This window comes from Chiloscyllium plagiosum, unplaced genomic scaffold (genome assembly GCF_037043375.1).
Source record: "Chiloscyllium plagiosum isolate Xiang-an unplaced genomic scaffold, Cpla_swu_hap1 HiC_scaffold_39, whole genome shotgun sequence".
In the NCBI taxonomy this organism is placed as follows: Eukaryota; Metazoa; Chordata; class Chondrichthyes; order Orectolobiformes; family Hemiscylliidae; genus Chiloscyllium; species Chiloscyllium plagiosum.
The window spans coordinates 42,565,435-42,590,385 of record NW_028270177.1 but is presented as its reverse complement, the minus strand read 5'-3'; the positions used below and the strand labels follow the sequence as shown (position 1 = coordinate 42,590,385).

Below are 24,951 nucleotides of genomic sequence, written 5' to 3'. Positions count from 1 at the left end.
CGGAACCAAATAAACTCCAGAAGACACAGCACAAAAGCACTTCACAGGAGGCTCCAAAGCACTGAAGATGTTACCTAAACAGGGAACAAAACATCTGCAAATCAACTTCCCAGCTCGGCAAACATATTGTTATGAAGGTGTAGAAGTGTACTGTACCTTAAAGAGAGTGAAGGACTTAGCAAGCATAGAGAATGCTGGAGAATTTACAATATAAATTTAGTCCAGCAGCTAGCACTGGCTGAGTTGCCATGAGACAAAAACAACTTTGATTGTGGCCAATCAGTTTAAATTATACCCCAAACTACCAACCTCCAATCAAATTTGAATTTAGTATATTGACAATATTAAAAACCAATTAAACAATCTGATGCTTTGGGGTATAAGACTGGGAAAAATTAAACAGTTGAGGCGAGAAGTGTAAAGCTACCAGCATGTACAGACTGCCCAAGGCACAGCTCTTAAAGGTACATGAATCTATCAACGACCTGTGAAAAATAAATCCTAAGAAGAAAATTTCCAGAGGAAGATACAAAGAGAAGTTTCGACAACTGCCTGGTTTTGAAATTTGAATTTTTGGTAAATCTTAACTGGGGGTTTTATTGGACCAGTATTAGATTAGATTCCCTCCAGTGTGGAAACAGGCCCTTCGACCCAACAAGTCCATACCGACCCTCCGAAGAGTAACCTACCCAAACCTATTTCCCTCTGACTAATGCACATAACACTATGGGCAATTTAGAATGGCCAATTCACCTGACCTACACATCTTTGGACTGTGGGAGGAAAAGGATGCACCTAGAGGAAACCCACGCAGACACAGGGAGAATGTGCAAACTCCATACAGACAGTTGCCCAAGGATGGAGTCAAACCTGGGTCCCTGGTGCTGTGAGGCAGCAGTGCTAATGACTGAGCCACCCATGACATGGGGTAAACCCCTCAGCAACCCAGCAACACAGAAAAGATTCAACACGTGCTGTAATCTATGAAAATTAGAAAGGCCAAGAACTATTTAAAGTAAAAATTAACCATTTTATTTCTTGAAGTATAACAGAAAATAATTAACAAACAACTACTTACAAATCATTTCTCTAACCTATCTTTTACTTTCCCCCTCTAAATACTGGTCCGATAAAACCCCCGATTCAGATTTACTAAAAATTCAATTTTCAAAACTAGGCAGCTGTCGAAACCTCTCTTTGTATCTTCCTCTGGAGATTTTCTTCTTAGGATTCCTCTTTTAGAGGTCGTTGATAAATCAATGTACCTTTAAGAGCTCTGTGCCTCAGGCAGTCTGCACATGCTGGTGGTTTGTCACTTCTCCCCTCAACTGTTCAATTTTTCCTAGTCCTATACTCCCAAAGCATTAGACTGTTTCATTGGTTTTTAATATTGTCAATATACTAAATTCAAACTCGATTGGAGATCGGTAGTTTGGGGTATAATTTAAACTGATCGGCTAAAATCAAATTTGTTTTTGTCTTATAGCAACTCAGCCAGTGCTAGCTGCTGGACCAAATGTTACACTGTAAATTTTCTAACACTCTGTGCATGCTAAGTCCTTTATTCTCTAAAGGTACAGTAAACTTCAACACCTTCATAACAATACCCACAACTATGGTAAATACTCTCTTTCTCATTAGGTCTTGGTTTCCTCTTTTTCAAAATCAACATTACACCCCACTTCCGTAAAAACGTGACCCATGACCCGACTGTGCCTGCTGTCCAATTTCCAATTTCCTCTCTAGAGTCTTTGAATGTCGAATCCTACATATGCCCGAATCTTTCACTGTCTGAATTCCTCCAGTCAGGCTTTGTCTGTTCCATCACACTGAAGTAACTAAATTAAAGTCCAGGCTGGCATTTTCTGTTACAGTGGTCACTTTCCTTCCTCACCCTCTGGACAAAGGTGACAGCATCATCACAACCTCCACCACCTTGTTTAATATTCATGTTCAGAAAGTGCTGGAGAAACTCATCAGGCTTTGCAGCATCTGCGGAGAGAGAAACAGTCAATGCCTCGAGTTCTGTAAAACTTCTTATTTTCTCCTCAAAACCCCTCTGTCTCTCTTTCTCTCGCTTCATCTTCAAGATCCTTCTTAAAATACACCTCTTTGAACAATCTTTTGCTAACCCATCCTGATATCCCTATTTCTCACTACAAGTTGTGCAATTACACCATGGAGTCCTTGGGACATTTTCTGTGCAAAATGTGTTTTTATAACTGTGTAATAGACCCCTACACAAGCTGAAACCTTAGCAAGCTTACCCTTTGTTATACTGACCTTGTCCTTCAAGCCATGGACACAGCCTGAGCCAATTAAGAATTCTACCACTTCGAGATTGCCATAACTTGCTGCCAGGTGTAGTGCTGTTCGTTGCATCTGTAAAGAGATTACTTTTTCATAAAATAACAGAAACAGATTGAGATAAACATTACAGAATAAAAGATGAAATAAATATGGATGTTGTCCTGGTGCAGGATATTACTCAAAATGAAAGAGCAAATGTGCTTTTGCAGCCTCTAGACTCAACTATTCTGTCACTCATGTAACTGACCCCTGCATCTTCAACTATAAAGAAAAAAGTTCATTCAAAACTCTACTGCTTGTATCCTAATTTACACCATTACTAGTACACTTGTGCTGGGCTAGATGTCTGCTGTTCCATTAATGTACTCATTTAAAAATTCACACCTATGTGATTTCATCTTCCCTTATCATTGTAATCTCCTCCAGCCCTACAATTCAATTCACTCCATGTCACATCAAGAAATGTTTGGAGACACTGGATACTGTATAGGCTATGGGCCCTTACAATATCCCAACAATATTACTGAAGACTTCTACTCCAGAACTTTCCTCACCCCTTGTCAAGCTGTTCCAGTAGTTACAACACTTGACATCTACCGAAAATATGGAAAATTGCCTGGCTATGTCCTGCACACAAAAAGCAGAATAAATCTAACCCTGATGAAGGGCTTTTGCCCAAAACGTCGATTTTCCTGCTTCTCGGATGCTGCCTGACCTACTGTGCTTTTGCAGTACCACTCTAATTTTGACTCAAATCTCCAGTATCTGCAGCACCCACTTCCGCCAAATCTAACCCAGCCAACTACCAACCCATTGGTCTACTCTCGATCATTAGTAAAGTATTGTTAACAGTGCTATCAATCAGCACCTGTTTAGCAATAATCTCCCCACTGAATCCCAGCTCTTGACCTCATTATAGCATTGGTTCAAACATGGACAAAATAGCTGAATGCCAGAGATGATATGAGAGCGTTAGCCCTTGGCTACATTTGGCCAAGAGCGGCAACAAGGAGCCCTAGCAAGACCTGTATCAATGGGAATCGGGCCAAACGTTCCAATATTTGGAATCATACTGGTAGTTAGGAAGATGGTTGTAGATTTTGGAGGTCAATCATCTTAGCTCCAGGACATCACTGCAGGAGTTCCTCAGGATAATATCCTAGGACCCTACCATCCTCAGCTGCTTCATGAATGATCTTACCTCCATCATAAGGTCAGAAGTGGGGATGTTTGCTGATGATTGCACAATGTTCAGCACCATAGAAAACTTCTCAGACACAAGTTACGTCTAAATGCAAAATTACCTGGATAATATCCAGGCTTGCGGTGGAAAGTGGCAAGTAATACTCCTGCCACACAATTGCCAGCTAATGACCATCTCCAATATGTTAAGACCCAGAGACAGTTAAACCAAATCAGCCTCTCTACCTCTGTTTTCACAACTTAGTAAAAATTAAAACCTTCAGAGACCCTAAATAGTTACCCCAATGGTTCCTAACCAGACCTTTCAATAATCAATCCCAGTTTTTATGAATAATTAATTCTAGACTTGTATCTTAAACAAAAGGCTTAATAATTTACTTAATTTCCATAACTTTAGCAGAGAAAAAATAAACAAAGTAGTCTAAACAATCTCTATTGGGTGTGTTTTCAGCTCCCTATTCACACAAAAGACAGTCAAACAAACATAATTCACAGATAAATAAAAGAAAATAACAAAACTGATCAGATTACCGAAATGGTCTTAGCGAGTTTTGAGAAGATTTGTAGCTCAGGTTGAGGTTTTGAATGTAGGTTTGCTCGCTGAGCTGAAAGGTTCATTTCCAGACGTTTTGTTACCTTACTAGGTAACATCTTCAGTGGACCTCATGCTTCGCTAGAAAGGTAACAAAACGTCTGGAAATGAACCTTTCAGCTCAGCGAGCAAACCTACATCCAATACTTAAGTGGTTTTCACAATGCGTTATTTCACAAGCATAGATGTAGACTCCTTGTTGCTTCTCTGGAGATCGATCAGGGCTACCTTTCCAGTTCACTCAGGTAAAGGCAGTAAGATTTCTACCTAGCTTTCAGTTCTTTGGGCTTTCGACAGTTGGTAAAAGGAAGGGCGGCATGGTGGCTCAGTGGTTAGCATTGCTGCCTCACACCAGAGACTTGGGTTCGATTCCAGCCTCGGGCGACTATCTGTATGGAGTTTGCACATTCTTCCCGTGTCTGCGTGGGTTTCCTCCACCTGTTCAGATTTTCTCCCACAATCCAAATGATGTGCAGGCGAGGTGAACTGGCCATGTTAAATTGCCCATAGCATTTAGGGATGTATAGATTAGGTGCATTAGTCAGGGGAAAATGTAGAAGTAATAGGGTTGGGGAATGGGTCTAGGTGGGATACTCTTCGGAGGGTCAGTGTAAATTGTTGAGTGTAAACTGTTTTCTACACTGTAGTGATTCTATAGAGAGGACCTCTCCACTGGCAGGTGAAACTAGGACAAGAGGGCATAGCCTCAAGATTAAAAGGAGCAGATTGAAGACTGAATCAAGAAGGAACTTCTATACCCAGAGGGTTGTAAATCTATGGAATTAGATTAGATTCCCTACAGCGTGGAAACAGGCCCTTCGGCCCAACAAGTCCACACCGACTCTCCAAAGAGTAACCCACCCAGACCCACTTCCCTCTGACTAATGCACCTAACACCATGGGCAATTTAGCATGGCCAATTCACCTAACCTGCACTTTTTGGATTGTGGAAGGAAACCAGATCACCTGGAGGAAACCCATACAGACATGGGGAGAATGTGCAAACTCCACACAGTATTCCAAGGTTGGAATTGAACCTAGGACCCTGGTGTTGTGAGGCAGCAGTGCTAACCACTGGTCCACTGTACCACTCCCAATTGCTTGCCCAGATGAAGTAGTTTATTCTACTTCAATGAACATTTTTAAAGCTAAGGTAGATTTCTTTTGAACAATAATGGAATTAAGGGATACGATGAGAGTGCGGCTAAGTGGATCTGAGTCCACAAAAAGATCAGCCATGGTCTTATTGAATGGCAGAGCAGGCTCGAAGGGGCAGACAGCCTGCTCCTTCTCCTAGCTCTTATATTCATATGTTAGGCAGACAGCTTTCAAATTAGATTCCCTACAGAATGGAAATAGGCCATTTGGCCCAACAAGTCCACACTGACCCTCCGAAGAGTAATCCACCCAGACCCATTTCTCTACCCTATATTTACCCCTGACTAATGCACCTAACACTAAGGGCAATTTAGCATGGCCAATTCACCTGACCTGCACATTTTTTTTGGATTGTGGGAGGAAACCGGAATACCCGAGGGAAACCCACGCAGACAGTCGCCCAAGGCGGGAATCGAACCAGAGTCCCTGCCGCTGTGAGGCAGCAGTGCTAGCCACTGAGCTGGGCTGCCAAATCTTCATGCTGTGTCATCAGCAGCCAAACTCTGCTCTCCAGAAAACATAATTCACCAACTTCAACAATGGTCCAATTCCAATAGATTGAATATATTTTCCTGAGGCCTCAATTATCATTCAACATCTGCTATCTGCTTGAATATAGGGTTTCTTCCAGACTTGCTAGATCCAATTCCCAGGTACAGTGCTGACCTCATTAATAACAAACTTCTGCTATCCAGTTAAATGTAATGCTCTTCCCAGGGTTGCTGTGTCTGTACAAACCGTAATCTCAGGCATGGCCTCACCAACAAACATAAGTTTGTTTGATCTGTTCTTTACCTTTTACCATAAGCTGTTTCACAAAGTTCAAAGGGCATCTTCAGCCCAGAATTCCCAGCTCACCACTCCAAAGTAAAATTGATAAAAGATAAAATTGAAAATAATGAAAATCTAGCAAGGATTCTAACAAATAAGACATACTCCACACTCTGCTCCTTGACATTCAATAGTTTTACCATCAATGAATCCATCACTGTGAACATCCTGAGAGTTACCATTGACCAGAAAATCAACTGGATTCACTTTATAAATAAAATGACTACAACAGTAGGTCAGAGGCTAGTAATACTGCAGTGAGTAACTCATCTCCTGACTCCTCAAAACTGTCCACCATCTATAAGGTACAAGTCAGGAGCATGATGAAATACTCCCCACTTACCTGGAAGAGTGCAATTCCAACAATACTTAAGAAGTCTGACACCATCCAGGACAAAGCAACCTGTTAATTGGCACAAACAGATCCACAAACATCAATTCCCTCCACCGCTGACACTCAGTAGCAGCAGTGTGCACCATCAGTAAGATGCACTGCAGAATTCACCAAAGATCCTGAGATAGTACCTTCAAAATCCACAACCACTTCCATCTAGGAGGTAGAGGTAAAAGGTAAAGTCTCCATAGTCCTACTGGACCACAGACTGCTCTCTCAAACAGAGAGACAACTGGTGGTAGTTTAACTTGAGGGGCAAGGTTGACAAGGATAGTCCTTCATGGTAACCTGAGCCATCTGTCCGGCCTAATGAACTTAACAAACAATTCTATTGAAAAGGACAAGGGCAACAGATACATGGGAACCACCATCAGCAACCACCAGGCTCAGTGATTAGTGACACGAGTTCAATTCCAGCTTCAGGCCTGTGTGGAGTTTGAACATTCTCCCCACGTCTGCATGGGTTTCCTCTGGGTGCTCCAGTTTCCTTCCACAGTCCAGGAATGTGCAGGCTAAATGGATCAGCCATGGGAAATGTACAGTTATGGGGAGGGAATGGATCTGGGTGGGATGCCCTTTGGAGGGCTTGAGAGGACTCAATGGGCCAAATGACCTGCTTTCACACTATCGGGATTTTATGATTCCTCTCTAAGCCTCTCTTCAAGCTTCTCACCATCCGGACTTTTAAATATATTGGTATTCCAGAACTGTCGCTGGATCAAAATCCTGGAAGCCTGAGTAATCCACATTACTCTAAATCTCTAATCTTCTTCAACTTGCTTTTATCTTAAAGGAAGTTAGATAGGTGGAGGCTCACATAACTTTGCGATGGAATCTCTAAGCTGAACACTTAAGCAACTGAAGGGATGACCACAAATGAAAGATGTAGAGGATGCTATGGAAAAACACAGAAGAGTGTTGTAGGGCTGATGGAAGTTACAAAGAAATCAACAATATGGGCTCAGGCATCGGAATTCAGAAAATCACATATGACATTAGAAATTCACCAAATGATTCCTATGATATTCAAATCAGAAATCCAAATATTGGATCTTGCCACATAATGTTACACTCTTAAATTTGTAAAATTCATCCTAAAATCTACAACGGTAAAATAATACTCACATTGTCAGCTTTGTCCAGGCACACATCTTCCAGATCTTCCATAATAAACTCAAGAATCTTTATATGGCCTCTTTGGGCAGCACAGAGAAGCAAATTTAAGCCATTCTGATTCAGGAAAATAAATAAGAAAATCGAATGAATTAAATATTACCAATGAATCACAATTCCGAAATAAACTGTCTTCATCACGCTCACACTAATTAAACTGTCTTCATAACACATCTTAAACTGTGTCCCTCATGCACATACTAAAATGTTTTCATCAGATACACCCTACATTGCCTTCATCACACGCACCGTCTTCATCACGCACACACTAACTAAACTGACTTCATCACATGAACCCTGACCAAACTGTCTTCATCACACACGTCCTAATGACACAGTCTTCATCAAACACACAAGAACTAAACTGTTTTCATCTTACCTACCCTAACTAAACTGTCTTCATCACATGCATGCTAGCATGTCATCAGGCACATATAAGCGGCCCTCATTACACATACACTAACAATAGTCTTAATCATGCACATCCCTGCTATAGGAAGGATGTTATTAAACTGGAAAAGGTGCAAATAAATTTTACAAGGATCTAACAGATACTGGAACGTTTGAGTTATAAGGAGGGGCTGGATAGGTTGAGACTTTTTTTCCCTGGAGAGTAGGAGGCTAAGGAGTGACCTTCTAGAGGTTTATAAAATCATGAGGGATATACATAAGATGAATGGTAATTTTCCCAGGTTAGGGGAGTCCAAAACTAGAGAGCAGAGGTTTTAGGTGGGATGGAATAGCTTTAAAAGGGTACTGAAGGCATCTTTTTTCACATGGAGTGTGATGTGTATATGAAAGAAGCTACCAGAGGAAGTGGTAGAGGCAGTTACAACACATAAAGACATTTGGACAGGATAGGAAAGGTTTAGAGGGATATAGGCCAAACACAAGCAAATGGGACCAATTCAGTTTAGGAAACCTGGCTGTTATGGACAGTAGGGCCAAAAGACCTATTTCCACCTTGTTTGACTCTATGACCCAAAAATCACATGTGGATCTTTCCTGCAGAACATAACCTCTTGTTTCTATGTTGCTCTGTGCAAGAGCAATACAGTTCATCACAGCCACCCCACCCTTTCCTGTTAGTTCTGAAATTGTCTTCTTCTCAGATAATTACCCAATTCCATTTAAAAAGCCATAAATGAAACTACCTCCATATCCTCTCAGGCAGTGTATTCCAGATCCTAACTGCTCACGCATGAAACCGTTTTCCCTCATGTCACAGAACCATAGAATATGGAAGAGGTCCTTCAGCCCATCAAACCTGCACCACTAAAACTGCACTAAATATACACTCATCTTTTATTCTCCTTCGCCTGAATTAAGTCAGATAAGAAGTACTCATGTAACACTGTACCAATGTCCTCCTGCTCCACACACACATTGCCTCCTCGGTCCGCAGTGAGTGGATCCTCAGTTACCCTCTTCCCCATCATATACTTGCAGAGGATATTGGGATTCTCCCTAATTTTGTCCACTAATGTTTTCATGCTACCACTTTGCTCTCCTCATTACTTTCCTAAGATCCCTCTGACTTTCTATACTCCACTATGGCATCCATTGATTCTTTGCTGTTGTTATACAGTTCTCTTTTCGTTTTTAATCCAGTCCTCAACATTCCTAGACACGTAGGGTTCGCTGGGCTTGTTGGTAACACCCTAAAAGGAACACACCGAGTGTGTATTCTCCCCAGTTCATTCTGAATACCTCCCAGTTTTCTACTGTAGATTTACTCTCAAATAGCTTTTATTAGTCTACTTTGATGAAATTCTTCCTTGTTTTAGTAAAATATGCCTTCTTCTGTTCCAAAACATTTCTTTGCAGACCATCTTTCTCCTTTTCCACAACATACCTGAAACACAGTGTTGTTGCTATCGCTAAAATTCTTCCCCAAGGCAATTTCCCCAGCTTAATCCCCCAGAATTAGGTTCAGCTTTGTACTGTCCCTTGTAAGACCATTTATAGGGTGGTATAAAAAACAAGTAATTTCAAGTAATCTGCCACCTCTAATCACTTTATACTATGACTACCCCAAATAATGTTGGCTAAGTTGAAATCCCTTAATATAACTATCCCATTATTTTCACATACCTCAGTGAAATGTCTACATATCTGATCCTCAATAGCCCCATGACTGTTTGTGGACCTATAATTTGTTCATAATGATGTGACTGCCTGCTTTTTAATCCTGAGGTCTCCCCACAAAGCTTCATTTGATGACCCTTCCAAGTTATTGCCCCTATTTACTGCAGTAACTGACTCCTCAACTAATAATGCAATAACATCTCTTTAACATCCTGCTCTGTCCTGACTGAAGACTCTATAACCCAGAACGTTGATTGCCAGTCCTTAACCATGTCTCTGTGATGGCAATATCACAATTTCATGTGTCAATCCACATCCTTAACTCCTCTGTCTTACCTATAATACTCTTTAGTTCTTTTGTCATTCACTTTAAATTAGTTTTCAACTTTTCTGCCAAGTGAATAGTTGCTATACTAATAATTTTGAGCAATTCTATAAAATCCCCACTCGACCTCCCATCTCTCAGGACTGCATCCATTTTTTCCATGTGTCAAAAGTTCCCCAGAACCATTCTTGTGAATCTTCATATGCACATTTTAATATCTTAATATCTTTCTACACTACAATGTCCAGACCTGACCAAACCTCTCAGGTTAAGGCTGAAGTCGCGTTTTAAAAGTTCATTTTATGTTCCTTCCTTTTCGGCTGTATAATTCTTTTTATAAATTCCAGGTGCCCATCTGCCAATTTATTTACTTTGTCAATTTGCCCTGCCATATTCAATGATTAGTGCATTCTGGATGGATATTGTCTTCTATGAAGTCGGGCATTTGTTGGCCAAGCTGAATTGTTTTTCTGCAAATATTTTATTGCCTTGCTAGGTGACATCATCAGTGAGCACCTAGCAGGGCAACGAACATTTGCAGAAAAACACATCAGCTCGGGGAACAAATCCACGACTTCATCCACAACCAGAGCTACAAATCTTGTCGAGAATTTTCTTCTATATTTTGTATTGCTTCTCTTTGTTCTGCCTATCAAAATGAATCACTTCAGTTTTCTGCGTTGAATTTTATATGCAATGTTCCACTCAGCTATCTTATGTCCTCTTGACGTTTATCTCTTACCTCCCCACAGTTCATATTATTTCCATGGTTGGTCATTTGCAGATTTTGAAATGGTATCCTTTACAGTCAAGTCTAGTTCACTAACATACCGTGAATCATGATTTATACAACACAACACCATCTTTTTAGTGCCAAAAATCATGTTTAGGTCTATACTTGGTGCATAGATACTCTTTCTCTTGAGAAACACTATACTCACATTAGGCCTCAATTTTAAACTTTTGATATAATTCTTTATTTACCCTATAAGTCCACACAATGGATAAAGCATGCTTACGAATTTAGATACATTCACATAGAGCAGACCACATGTAGCAAACAACAGAGATTGACTCTCTGGAAAAGGAATTAAATATGAAGCTGGCCTTAAGCTAGAAATCTTAACAGTAGCTAAAATATCATATTACTTAAGTAACAAAGAAATGCTATTAGTGAAAGATTGATGTTAGAATAGAGGTAAAATGAATCCATACTGAAGATGATGCTCAAGACCAACAGCACAATACAATCAGGGATCAGTAACTACCTAATCAGAAGTAACACATGGAACAAGTGCTCAAAAATCATCTGGATTGTTACATGACCATCAAGAATTCAATGTCACTTAAATCAGTCAAATCAAGCCTGAGTCCAGAAAGGTTTTTAGAATAACCTTATGGAACAAAAATGCCTAGTCTTGCAGCAGATAACTAAGATTGTTTGCAGACTACCAAAAGGTTTGGAAACTAATAATATCAGTTTTCAGGGACCATGATCAGGCAGTGGCAAAAAAACATTAAGTACCCATTATGCCACATCTGCAGTATGCATGAATTTTGAAATGCCCTTCAGTCAAACTGTGGAGTGGAGAAGTTCCAGAACCGTTCTAGTGAAAATCACAGGACATGGGAAGACAGAATTCACAGTGTTAGCAGCTTGCCTGGCTGATTCAACAATATCAAAGCTTACGGTAATTTTCAAACATAAAGAAGACTAGTGGGCAAGGGCAGGTAGAAAAGGAGTCCCTTGTGGCCAATTCCCTCTCAAACAGATATGCCACGTTGAATACTGTTATGGGGGATGGCCTCTTAGGGGAATGCAGCAACAGCCAAGTCTGTGACACCACGATTGATTCTGCTGCACTGCAGGAGAGGAAGAAGACTGGGAGAGCTTTAGCGACAGGGCACTCAATTATAAGAAGTGACAAACAGTTCTATGCTCATAAAGGACACATTCAAATGTTACCTCACTGGTGCCAGCATCATGGATGAAGAGGGAAGACAACTGCCAGTGGTACATATTAGTACCAACGACATGGGTAGAAACAGATATGAGATCCTACAGTAGGAATTTCGAGCATTAGATAGTAGTTTTAAGAGGATACCCTCTTGACTTGTGACTTTTGACTATTCTTCCAGACAATGAAGGCTGTTTGTTTGCATACCATAAGAACACATATTTTAGCATTTTACTGGTGGAAAAAGGGAGCCAAAGAGGTCCAACAATATGCTGACCATAATGATATAAAAAAGCTTTTTTGAAGCCATCAGGGCCATCTACAGAACAAAGTGAAATGGGTTAAATACCCTCTCCTCACGGGATGATATTTGTCTTAAGAATGCTGATGTCATCTGTCAATGTAGGAGAGAACACATTTAACAACAAATCAGCTGTGAATCCAAAATGCCAGCTTATAGTCTCCAAGGTATCTCAAGATTCTGTGGCAAAATAATTGAGTGAACCACCATCCCTTGAAGAGCTGCAAAAGGCAATCAAGCAGACAGAGACACTAACAAACCCGAGGGTAAAAAGGTATTCTAGCTGAAGGCTTTTGATTACATCAAGACTCCATACACTCCTCCTATGAATTTGTGAGAATACAGAAGTCTCATCACCATCACGGCACAGTGGACCCAGGTTCGATTCCTACCTTGGGTGACAGTCTGCATGGAGTTTGTACATTCTCCCCATGTCTGAATGGATTTCTACAGGTGCTCCAGCTTCATTTTACAGTCCAAAGATGTGCAGGTTAGGTGAATTTGCCATGCTAAATTACTCATAGTGTCCACATATGTAGGCTGGGTGGATTAGCCATGGGAAATTTAGGGTTACAGGGATTTGGGGGAAGGCTGTCCAGGTGGGATGCTCTTCAGATGGTCAGTGTGGACACAGTTGTTTCCGCATTGCAGGGATTCTATGATTTTACAATCAATTTCAGAAATGTAACAACAGTAACTGTTTTCAAGAATGGAGCTAAATTATGTTGTGGAAAGAATATGAAGCTGGTTTCAAGCTTTAAGCATTCTTTTATTATTCATTCACAGGATAAAGGTGTTGCTGGCTAGGCCAATATTTATTGCCCATCCCTGATTGCCCGGAGGACAGCTAAGAGTCAACTGCATTGCTGTGGGTCTGAAGTCACATGTAGGCTAGACCAGGTAAGGATGGCAGTTTCATTTCTTAAAGGACATTAGTGAACCAGATGGGTTTTTGTCAATACTTGACAAAGGTGGATTAGACTCTCAATTCCAGATTATTATTGAATTCAAATTCCACCATCTTTCGTGGTAGGATTTGAACCCAGATCCCCGAACATTCCCTGGATCTCTGGATTAGCATTCCAGCAATGATAGCACTTGGTCATCGCCTCCCCTGGAACATGAATAAATTGTGAAATAACTTCACTACAATTAAGAAATTGGATGCTAATGAAAAATATGAGAATGGTAGGAGGACTGTGCCCTGAAAAAGATGCATACATTCTTGTTAATTGTAGAGAAGATCCTGACCCGCATTCTCCCAAATCATCTACTTCTTGTGGCTGAAAAAATCCTCCAAAGACAGCATGGCTTTAGACCTTCCCAAGGAATTTCCAACATTGTCTTTGTGGCCAGGCAAATCCAAAACAAAATTGAGATCATCAGCTACTCATTATTGCATAAATTGACCTGACCAGAGCAATGGACACAGTAAATTATGCAGCTTTGTAGACAGCACTCCAGAGATTTCAATGCCTAAGAAACTTCATTATAATCCTGAAACTGCTTCACAATTATATGAAGCAATTGCATTTCATGAGAGATTTGAAACACTTTCAAAATCTGATTGGATGTCAAGTAAGTTTCTCTGAAAACCCCAAACCATTTACAATTCACCTGACAATGGCTATTCACCTCACCATCATTCAACTGTCCTCTGGTGTGAATATGAAATGCTGCCGAGACAAAACCTCAGTCACGTCCATGCCAAAATTAAACTGACAAACACAGACCGACATGATTTAATAATCAGATGACTGCAGCATTGCTGCTCACTGTTGTGGTTCTGTTCGCCAAGCTGGGAATTTGCGTTGCAGACGTTTTGTCCCCTGTCTAGGTGACATCCTCAGTGCTTGGGAGCCTCCTGTGAAGCGCTTCTGTGATGTTTCCTCCGGCATTTATAGTGGTTTGACTCCGCCGCTTCTGGTTGTCAGTTCCAGGTCGATGTGTCTGTTGATAGAATCTGTGAATGAGTGCCATGCCTCTAGGAATTCCCTGGCTGTTCTCTGTTTGGCTTGTCCTATAATAGTAGTGTTGTCCTAGTCGAACTCATGTTGCTTGTCATCTGCGTGTGTGGCTACTAAGGACAGCTGGTTGTGTCGTTTCGTGGCTAGTTGGTGTTCATGGAAACGGATTGTTAGCTGTCTTCCTGTTTGTCCTATGTAGTGTTTTGTGCAGTCCTTGCATGGGATTTTGTACACTATGTTGGTTTTGCACATGCTGGGTATCGGGTCCTTTGTCCTGGTGAGTTGTTGTCTGAGAGTGGCTGAGAGTGCTGTTATGAGTCCTAGTGGCCGTAGTAGTCTGGCTGTCAGTTCAGACATGTTCTTGATGTATGGTAACGTGGCTAGTCCTTTGGATTGTGGCATGTCCTCATTCCATTGTCTTTCCCTTAGGCATCTGTTGATGAAATTGCAGGGGTATCCGTTTTTGGCGAATACATTGTATAGGTGTTCTTCTTCCTCTTTTTGCAGTTCAGGTGTGCTGCAGTGTGTTGTGGCCCTTTTGAACAGTGTCTTGATGTAACTTCTTTTGTTTGTGTTGGGGTGATTGCTTTCGTAGTTCAGGACTTGGTCTGTGTGTGTGGCTTTCCTGTATACCTTTGTGGTGAATTCTCCATTAGGTGTTCTCTGTACCATCACGTCTAGGAATGGGAGTTGGTTGTCCTTTTCTTCCTCTTTAGTGAATCTGATTCCTGTGAGTATGGCGTTGATGATCCGGTGTGTGTTTTCTGTGTTTTTAATGATTACAAAGGTGTCATCTACATATCTGACCCAGAGTTTGGGTTGAATTTGCAGTAAGACTGTTTGTTCTAATCTTTGCATTACAGCTTCTGCTATGAGTCCAGAGATGGGTGAGCCCATGGGTGTGCCGTTGATTTGTTCATATATTTGGTTGTTGAATGTGAAGTGTGTTGTGAGGCACAGGTCCAGTAGTTTGAGTATGCAGTCTTTGTTGATAGGTTCCCAGTCTTGTTGTCTGTTCTGTATGTCCAGCAGGTTGGCTATTGTTTCTCTGGCTAGGGTTTTGTCGATAGAGGTGAACAGTGTCGTTACATCGAATGAGACCATAGTTTCTTCCTTTTCTATATGTATATTTCTGATGATGTCCAAGAATTCTTGTGTTGACTGTATAGAGTGTCTGGATCCACTGATCAGGTGTTTCAGTTTCTGTTGTAGTTCTTTAGGCAGTTTGTGTGATGGTGTCCCTGATAGCGATATGATAAGTCTGAGTGAGATGTCTGGTTTGTGCACTTTAGGTAGTCCATAGAATCTGGGGGTGGTGTTGCTTTCAGGTTTCATTCTCTGTAGGTCAAATCTGTCCGTTTTTTTGCAGGTTCCTCAATGTGATGTTTATCCTATTGGTGAGCTGTGGGGTGGGGTCAAACTCTCTCTTTTGGTAGGTGTTGGTATCTGCAAGTAGTTGTTGCGCTTTTTGGATGTACTCTGCTTTGTCCAGGACGACTGTTATTCTGCCTTTGTCTGCTGGTAGTATGATTATGTTCTTATCATTTCTTAGTGTTTTTAGTGCTTCCCTCTCCTTGGTGTTGTGCTTGCGTGTTTGTCTTTTCCTTGTAATCAGGGGTACGATACTTTGTCTCACTGTTTGTTGTGTCTCTTCTGTCAGTCCATTGTTTCTGAGTGCATTCTAGTGCTGCTAGGAAGTCTGCTGTCTTGGCGTCCCTGTGGTTGTAGTTGAGTCCCTTGGCCAGTATTGTTCTTTCCATGTCTGTGAGCTGTCTGTGGGAGAGGTTTTTAACCCAGGTGTGTGCTGTGGTGTCCTCTTTGTTGTGTGTTAGTTTGGCCATTTTTTCTTTTAGTGCCGTTTTTTTGCGGTGTGTGGTCTTGTTCTGTCCTATGGTGACAGCTTGTTCTATGGTCTGGGTCCATTCCTGATTGGTGTTTTTTGAAATTAATGATTTTTGGTGCGCAATTTCTTGTCTGTATTTGTGTAGTCTGTTGTGTGCGTCTGTAATCATTACCTGGATCATCCTGAATCTGTTCTGTCTGGCTGTGTCTCTGCTTGTGGGTTGTTGACTGGTGGTCTGTGGAAGGATTCGATTCTTTCGGCATTCGTGCAGGAATCGGAGTTGTTCGTACGTGGCGCTTAGGCGGTTGGCACAGGATTCCCATTTCCTGGCTTGTCTTAGCGTCTCTCGCCCGTAGGTGTTCAAAGTTTGTGAGAAAATTTGTAGCTCAGGTGCTCATTGTTGTGGTTCTGTTCGCCGAGCTGGGAATTTGTGTTGCAGACGTTTCGTTCCCTATCTAGGTGACATCCTCAGTGCTTGGGAGCCTCCTGTGAAGCACTTTTATGATGTTTCCTCTGGCATTTATAGTGGTTTATCTCTGCCGCTTCCGGCTGTCAGTTCCGGTTGTCCGCTGCAGTGGCCGGTATATTGGGTCCAGTTCAATGTGTTTGTTGATAGAATCTGTGGATGAGTGCCATGCCTCTAGGAATTGCCTGGCTGTTCTCTGTTTGGCTTGTCCTATAATAGTAGTGTTGTCCCAGTCGAACTCATGTTGCTTGTCATCTGCGTGTGGGGTTACTAAGTATAGCTGGTCGTATCGTTTCGTGGCTAGTTGGTGTTCATGGAAACGGATTGTTAGCTGTCTTCCTGTTTATCCTATGTAGTGTTTTGTGCAGTCCTTGCATGGGATTTTGTACACTACGTTGGTTTTGCACATGCTGGGTATCGGGTCCTTTGTCCTGGTGAGTTGTTGTCTGAGAGTGGCTGTTGGTTTGTGTGCTGTTATGAGTCCTAGTGGCCGTAGTAGTCTGGCTGTCAGTTCAGACATGTTCTTGATGTATGGTAACGTGGCTAGTCCTTTGGATTGTGGCATGTCCTCATTCCATTGTCTTTCCCTTAGGCATCTGTTGATGAAATTGCCAACTAGTCACAGAGGCACAGTGAGCGGCACAGTGGCACAGTGCTAGCACTGCTGCCTCACAGCGCCAGAGACCTGGGTTCAACTCCCGCCTCAGGCGACTGACTGTGTGGAGTTTGCACATTCTCCCTGTGTCTGCGTGGGTTTCCTCCGGGTGCTCCGGTTTCCTCCCACAGTCCAAAGATATGCAGGTTAGGTGAATTGGCCATGCTAAATTGCCCATAGTGTTAGGTGAAGGAATAAATGTAGGGGTATGGGTAGGTTGCGCTTCGGCAGGTCGGTGTGGACTTGTTGGGCCAAAGGGCCTGTTTCCACACTGTAAGTAATCTAATCTAATCTTAAATGTTGCCAAACAAAATCTATATCAGCCCAGATCTGGTCAGTCAAATGTTCACCTCCCATATACTCACAACCACCCGATGAAGGAGCAGCGCTCCGAAAGCTAGTGCTTCCAAATAAATCTGTTGGACTATAACCTGGTGTTGCATGATTTTTCATTTTGTACCTCCCATATATGTTACAGGCAAGAGTCTGCAATGTATTGTGCACTGCCCACACCTCTCTCAAAAGAAAGATGGGAAAATCAACATCAATTGAGCTATGCTGTCTACAAAGTATAGCAGTATGTTTTACATCAAAGACTGCTTTTCATCATTTATATAAATGATTTGGATGTGAACATAGGAGGTATAGCTAGTAAGTTTGCAGATGATATCAAAATTGAACATGTAGTGGACAGCGAAGGAGGTTACGTCAAAGTACAACGGGATCTTGATCAGCTGAACCAATGGACTGAGGAGTGGTAGTTGGAGTTTAATTTAGATAAATGTGAGTGCTGCAAATCAGGGCAGGACTTGTATACTTAATTGTTAGGTCCTGGGGAGTGTTGCTGAACAAAGAGACCTTGGAGTACAGGTTCATAGGTCCTTGAAAGTGGAGTCTCAGGTAAATAGGATAGTGAAGACGACATTTACTGTACTTTCCTTTATTGGTCAGAGTATTGAGTCATGTTGCGGCTGTACAGGACATTGGTTAGGCCACTTTTGGAATACTGTGTGCAATTCTGATCTCCCTCCTGTCGGAAGGATGGCGTGAAACCCTCAAATGGTCTCTCAAATGATCTACTCTCAAATAGTCTTCTTTCAAAGACATTCTGAAGCTCTCATTGAAACACTGCAATGTGGATATTATTAACCAAGAGGAGCTTGCTATCAATATTGATAATTGTGATACCTTGGCCATCAAACTACATCACGTTTTTAATCCAAATGTCTTAATGTTGAGGCAGATCTGCAGCTAAGAAAGAGAAGAAGGAAGAAAATTAAGCAGTCTGCATTCCATTACCTTGTGAACATCTAGCCTCATTTGCCCAAAGATTTGTGTTGAGAAACAGCTGGTCAGTCACATGTTTACCAATGGCAGAATCTCACGGGCTTGAGTAGTCATCAACCACAAACTGAGGCACAAATAATGATGACACCATATCAATCTCATTGTCATCACATTCTTTTGGCAGTACCACCAAAATACTGGATCAAATTAGTTAAAGAGGATTTACATTTAATAAATCCATACTGCCTTACAATAGTTAAAGCTTATCCGTGATAGGCAACATAGTTTTGTGCAGGGGAGATCGTGCCTTACCAACTTAATAGAGTTCTTCGAGGAAGTGACCAAGTTGTTAGATGAAGGAAGGGCTGTTGATGTCATATACATGGACTTTAGTAAGGCTTTTGATAAGGTTTCCCCATTGTAGACTAATGGAGAAAGTGAAGCCACATGGCGTGCAGGGTGTTCCAGCTTGGTGGATAAAGAACTGGTTGAGCAACAGGAGACAGAGTTAAAGGGAGTTTCTCGAAATGGAGAAAGGTGACCAGTAACGTTCCACAGGGGTCAGTATTGGGGCCACTGTTGTTTGTAATATACATAAATGATCTGGAAGAGGGCATTGTTGGTCTGATCAGTAAGTTTGCAGATGACACGAAGATTGGTGGAGTAGCAGAAAGCATAAGGGATTGTCAGAGAATACAGGAGGATATAGATAGACTGGAGAGTTGGGTGGAAAAGTGGCAGATGGTTTTCAATCCAGCCAAATGTGAGGTGATGCATTTAGGCAAGTCTAATTCTACAGCGAATTATACAATGAATGGAAGAGCCTTGGGAAAAGTTGATGGGCAGAGAGATCTGGGAGTGCAGGTCGATTGTACCCTGAAGGTTGCTGCATCGGTGGATAGAGTGGTCAAGAAGGCATATAGTATGCTTGCTTTCATTGGACGGGATACTGAGTATAAGAGCAGGCAAGTCATGTTAAAACATAACTTGATTGAGTAGGTTAGGTTTATTTTCACTAGGGGGGGGGACCTGATTGAGGTTTACAAAATCATGAAGGGTATAGACAGGGTGGATAGAGACAAGCTTTTTCCTAGGGTGAAGGATTCAATAACCAGAGGTCATGCTTTCAAGGTGAGAGGTGGAAAGTTTAAGGGAGATACACGCAGCAAGTACTTCACACAGAGGGTGGTGGGCATTTGGAATTTGTTGCCAGCAGAGGTGGTAGAGGCAGGCACGGTAGATTAATTTAGGATGCGTCTGGACAGATGCATGAGAAGGTGGGGAGCAGAGGGATACAAATGCTTAGGAATGGACCGACAGGTTTAGACAGTACATTTGGATCGGCTCAAGCTTGAAGGGCTGAAGGGCCTGTTCCTGGGTTGTAAATTTTCTTTGTTCTTTGCTTTCCCATCACCAGGGTCATGCTGACTGGTCTGCAGTTGCTAGGTTTTAGCTTGCACAGGGGCACAACATTTACAATACTTCAATCCTCTGGCACCATCTGTGGACTTAAAGAGGTTTGAAAAATTAACATCACTGCCTCAGAATTTCCTTCCGATTTCTTCTGCTTTCTGAATGTATCTCAGCTGGTCCAGGTTTCTTGCTGATTTTAAATATAGCCAGACTTCTTTTTCATTCTGTTTGTGACAGCAGATTCTGCCTTGATAAAGATGATACAAAGTATTTATTTAAAACAATAAAAGAAAACTAAGAACTGCGGCTATTGCAGATCTGAAACAAACAAAATTGCTGGAAAAACCCAGTACATCTGGCAGCATTTGTGGTGACAAAACAGAGTTAACATTTCGAGTTGCGTGACCCTTCTTCCAAAGTAGAAGCGGCTCCGAAAAGTTGCTGATATTTAAGCTGAGAGGTGGAGTGAAGGGATAGAGGCAAGGTGAGAAGGAGCAGAGAAGTGAAGTCGAGAGAGAGAGTGAGAGAGAGTGAGAGAGAGTGAGAGAGAGTGAGAGAGAGTGAGAGAGAGTGAGAGAGAGTGAGAGAGAGTGAGAGAGAGTGAGAGAGAGTGAGAGAGAGTGAGAGAGAGAGTGAGAGAGAGAGTGAGAGAGAGAGTGAGAGAGAGAAAACAAAAGTCAGCAGACAAAGGGTTGTTTACAGTCGGCCAGGGAAGAAGAGAAGCTAGATATGGGGACTATGAATAGTTGAAAACGGATTGGCTGTACTGTTGCAATAACTGGGGTAGTTAGGTTAAGTTTCGGATGCTGCCTGACCTGCTGTGCTTTTCCAGCAACACACTCTCGACTTTGATCTCCAGCATCTGCAGTCCTCATTTCCTGCACGTTAAGTGATAAGACAAGGATGGGTGATTGTCACCTCTAAAATTGTTAAACTTGATGTTCAGTCTTGAAGGCTAGAAGCTGGCCAAGCAAAAGAGGTGTTGTTCCTCCAGCTCACATGGAGCTTCACTATGGCACTGCAACAGGCCTGAGACAGAAATGCTGGCATGGGAGACATGGTAGTATCTTGAAATGACAAGGAACTGGAAGTTCAGGGTCATTTTTACAGACAGAACATATGTTTTCTGCTAAATGTCATGCAGTCTGCATTTTGTCTCCCCAGTGTAGAGGTGGCTGCATTGTGAGCAGTGAATGCAGAAGATAAGATTGAATGAAATGCAGGCAAATTGCTGCTTCACCTGAAAGATGTACCTGGCCTTGGATGATAGGAGGGTACGCATTGCATCTTCTGCGATTGCATAGGGAGGTGTCTTAAGGGTGTGAGGAGGTGTTGGCAGTAGAGAAAGAGTGGACCAGAGAGTCCTGGAGGAAATGATCCCTATAGAATGCTTTCAATAATAGAAAGGGAATTTGTGTCTGGTGATGGCATCTCACTGAACGTAGTAAAAATGGCAGTTTATGATGCTTGAGATGCAGAGGCCAATGAGGTGGAAAGTGAGGACAAGAGGGTCCCTACTGTTGATGTAGAGGGAAGTGAAGGGCTGAGGCAGCAGAGGAGATAGATCGGATAAGGCTAAAAGCCCTGTCAACCATGCTTGTGGGGAATCCTCAGCTGAGGAAAAGGCTTGATCAAGTCCAAGGTCCAACTGTGGAAAGCTGCATCATCAGAATAGATACGAAGACGACAGAGAAATTGGGAGAATGGACTTGAGTCCTTACAAGAAACAGGGTGTGAGGATGTATTTCCAAGATAACTGTGGGAGTTGATGGGTTTTATAATGGCCAGCGTATCCCCAGAGAAATATAGAGCATAGAACATAGAACAATACAGTGCAGAACAGGCGCTTCGGCCCTTGGTGTTGCACCGACCTGTAAACTATTCTCAGCTCGTGCCCCTACACATCATCATCCATGTGCTTATCTAAGGATTGTTTAAATCTCCCTAATGTGGCTGAGTTGACTACATTAGCAAGTAGGGCATTCCATGCCCTTACCACTCTCTGCATAAAGAACCTGCCTCTAACATCTGTCTCAAATTTATCACACCTCAATTTGTAGTTATGCCCTCTCGTACAAGCTGACGTCATCATCCTAGGAAAAAGACTTTCACTATCTATCCTATTTAATCCTCTGATTATCTTGTACGCCTCGATAAAATCACCTCTTAGCCTTCTTCTTTGCAATGAGAACAGATCCAAGTCTCTCAGTCTTTCCTCACAAGAGCTTCCCTCCAGAACAGGCAACATCCTGGTAAATCTCCTCTGCACCTTTTCCAAAGCTTCCACATCCTTCCTGAAATATGGGCACCCAAATTGTACACAATATTCCAAGTGTGGCCACACCAGCATTTTGTATAGTTGCAGCATGATATTGCGGCTCTGGAACTCAATCCCTCTACCAATGAAACCCAACACACTGTATGCCTTCTTAACAGCACTATCAACCTGGGTGGCAAGTTTCAGGGATCTATGAACTCCAAAATCCCTCTGCACATCCATACTACCAAGAATCTTTCCACTGACCCAGTACCCTGCCTTCCTGTTGTTCTTTCCAAAGTGCATCACCTCACATTTAGCTGCATTGAACTCCAATACCACCTCTCAGCCCAATTCTGCAGTTTATCCAAGTCCCCCTGTAACCTGTAACATTCTTCCAAACTGTCCACTACTCCACCGACTTTAGTGTCATCTGCAAATTTACTAATCCATCCACCTCTGCATGCGTCTAAGTCATTTATTAAAATGACAAACAATAGTAGTCCCAAAACAGATCCTTGTGGCATACCACTACTAACCGGACTCCAGGCGAAATATTTTCCATCAACCACCACTTCTTCCAGAAAGTTAGTTTCTAATCCAAACTGCTAAATCACCCTCAATCCCATGCCTCTGCATTTTCTCCAACGGCCTACCATGTGGAACCTTATCAAAGGCTTTACTGAAGTCCATGTATGCCACGTCAACTGCACTACCCTCACCTACATGCTTGGTCACCTTCTCAAAAAATGCAGTGAGGTTTGTGAGATACAACCTGCCCTTGACGAAACCATGTTGACTATCTGAAATTAAATTGTTGATTGCTAGATGCTTATAAATCTTATCTATTATAATCCTTTCCAAAATCTTTCCTACAACAGAAGTAAGGCTCACTGGTCTATAATTACTTGGGTCATCTCTACTGCTCCTCTTGAAAAAGGCACAACATACGCAATTCTCCAGTCCTCTGGTACTAAACCTGTAGACAATGATGACTCAAATTTCAAAGCCAAAGGCTCTGCTATCTCCTCCCTAGCTTCCCAGAGAATCGTTGGATAAATCCCATCTGGGAGAAAGTGAGGACTGCAGATGCTGGGGATCAGAGCTTAAAAATGTGTTGCTGGAAAAGCGCAGCAGGTCAGGCAGCATCAAAGGAGGAAGAGAATCGACGTTTCGAGCAGGAATGAGGAGGGTGTGCCAAGCAGGCTTAGATAAAAGGTAGGGAGGAGGGACTTGGGGAAGGGGCGTTGGGAATGCGATAGGTGGAAGGAGGTTAAGGTGAGGATGATAGGCCAGAGAGGGGGTAGGGGCGGAGCGGTCGGGAAGAAGATTGCAGGTCAAGAAGGCGGTGCTGAGTCTGAGGGTTGGGACTGAGAAAAGTTGGGGGAGGGGAAATGAGGAAGCTGGAGAAATCTGTATTCATCCCTTGTGGTTGGAGGGTTCCTAGGCAGAAGATGAGTCGCTTTTCCTCCAGGCGTCGTGTTGCCATGGTCTGGCGATGGAGGCAGCCAAGGACCTGCATGTCCTTGGCGGAGTGGGAGGGGGAATTAAAGTGTTCAGCCACGGGGCGGTTGGGTTGGTTGGTGCGGGTGTCCCAGAGGTGTTCTCTGAAACGTTCCGCAAGTAGGCGGCCTGTCTCCCCAATGTATAGGAGGCCACATCGGGTGCAGCGGATGCAGTAAATGATGCGTGTGGAGGTGCAGGTGAATTTCTGATGGTTATTGAAGGCCTTGGAGGGAAGTGAGGGGGGAGGTGTGGGCGCAAGTTTTGCATTTTTTGCGGTTGCAGGGGAAGGTGCCGGGAGTGGAGGTTGGGTTGGTGGGGGGTGTGGATCTGACAAGGAAGTCGCGGAGGAAGTGGTCTTTCTGGAACGCTGATAGGGGTGGGGAGGGAAATATATCCTTGGTGGTGGGGTCCATTTGGAGGTAGCGGAAATGACGAAGGATGATCCGATGTATCTGGAGGTTGGTAGGGTGGTAGGTGAGGACTAGTGGAGTTCTGTCCTGGTGGCAATTGGAGGGGCTGGGTTCAAGGGCGGAGGAGCGGGAAGTGGAGGAGATGCGGTGAAGAGCATTGTCAACCACATCTGAGGGGAAATTGCGGTCTTTGAAGAAGGAGGCCATCTGGGTTGTTCAGTATTGGAATTGGTCCGCCTGGGAGCAGATGCGGCAAAGGCGAGGAATTGGGAATATGGGATGGGGTTTTATAGGGGGCAGGGTGGGAAGAGGTGTAATATAGGTAGCTGTGGGAGTCAGTCGGTTTATAGTATACTCAACACGGACGTGGCTGAGACATGGCAAATGGAGCTTAGTGTGAGGTGATTCACTTTGGAAGGAGCAACAAGAATGCAGAGTACTGGGCTAATGGTGAGATTCCTGGCAGTGTAGATGAGCAAAGATCTCAGTGTCCATGTACATAGATCCCTTAAAGCTGCCACCCAGGTTGATAGGGTTGTTAAGAAGGCGTACGGTGTGTTAGCTTTTATTAGTAAAAGGATTGAGTTTCCGAGCCATGAGATCATGCTGCAGCTGTACAAAATTCTTGGAGTATTGCATACAGTTCTGGTCACTGCATTAAAGGAAGGATGTGGAAACTTTGGAAAGGATTCAAAGGAGATTTACTAGGATGTTGCATGGTATAGAGAGAAAGTCTTACAAGGAAAGGCTGAGGGACTTGAGGCTTTTTTTATTAAAAAGAAGGTTGAGAGAAGACTTAATTGAGACATATAAG

General features: G+C 42.7%; 1 protein-coding gene across 4 annotated transcripts in view; it reads right to left on the bottom strand.

Annotated features, from left to right (window-relative positions):
* Positions 1 to 24,951, bottom strand: part of ankdd1a (ankyrin repeat and death domain containing 1A) — a 293,056-nt gene that overhangs the window by 196,957 nt on the left and 71,148 nt on the right. For all 4 annotated transcript variants that reach the window (XM_087981356.1, XM_043677683.2, XM_043677679.2 and 1 more), the window contains exons 5-6: positions 7,614 to 7,718; positions 2,284 to 2,382 (exon numbers count right to left, since the gene is read on the bottom strand). In XM_087981356.1, coding sequence (XP_087837482.1) covers positions 2,284 to 2,382; positions 7,614 to 7,718 — 204 coding nt within the window. The remainder of the gene's footprint in view (positions 1 to 2,283; positions 2,383 to 7,613; positions 7,719 to 24,951) is intronic.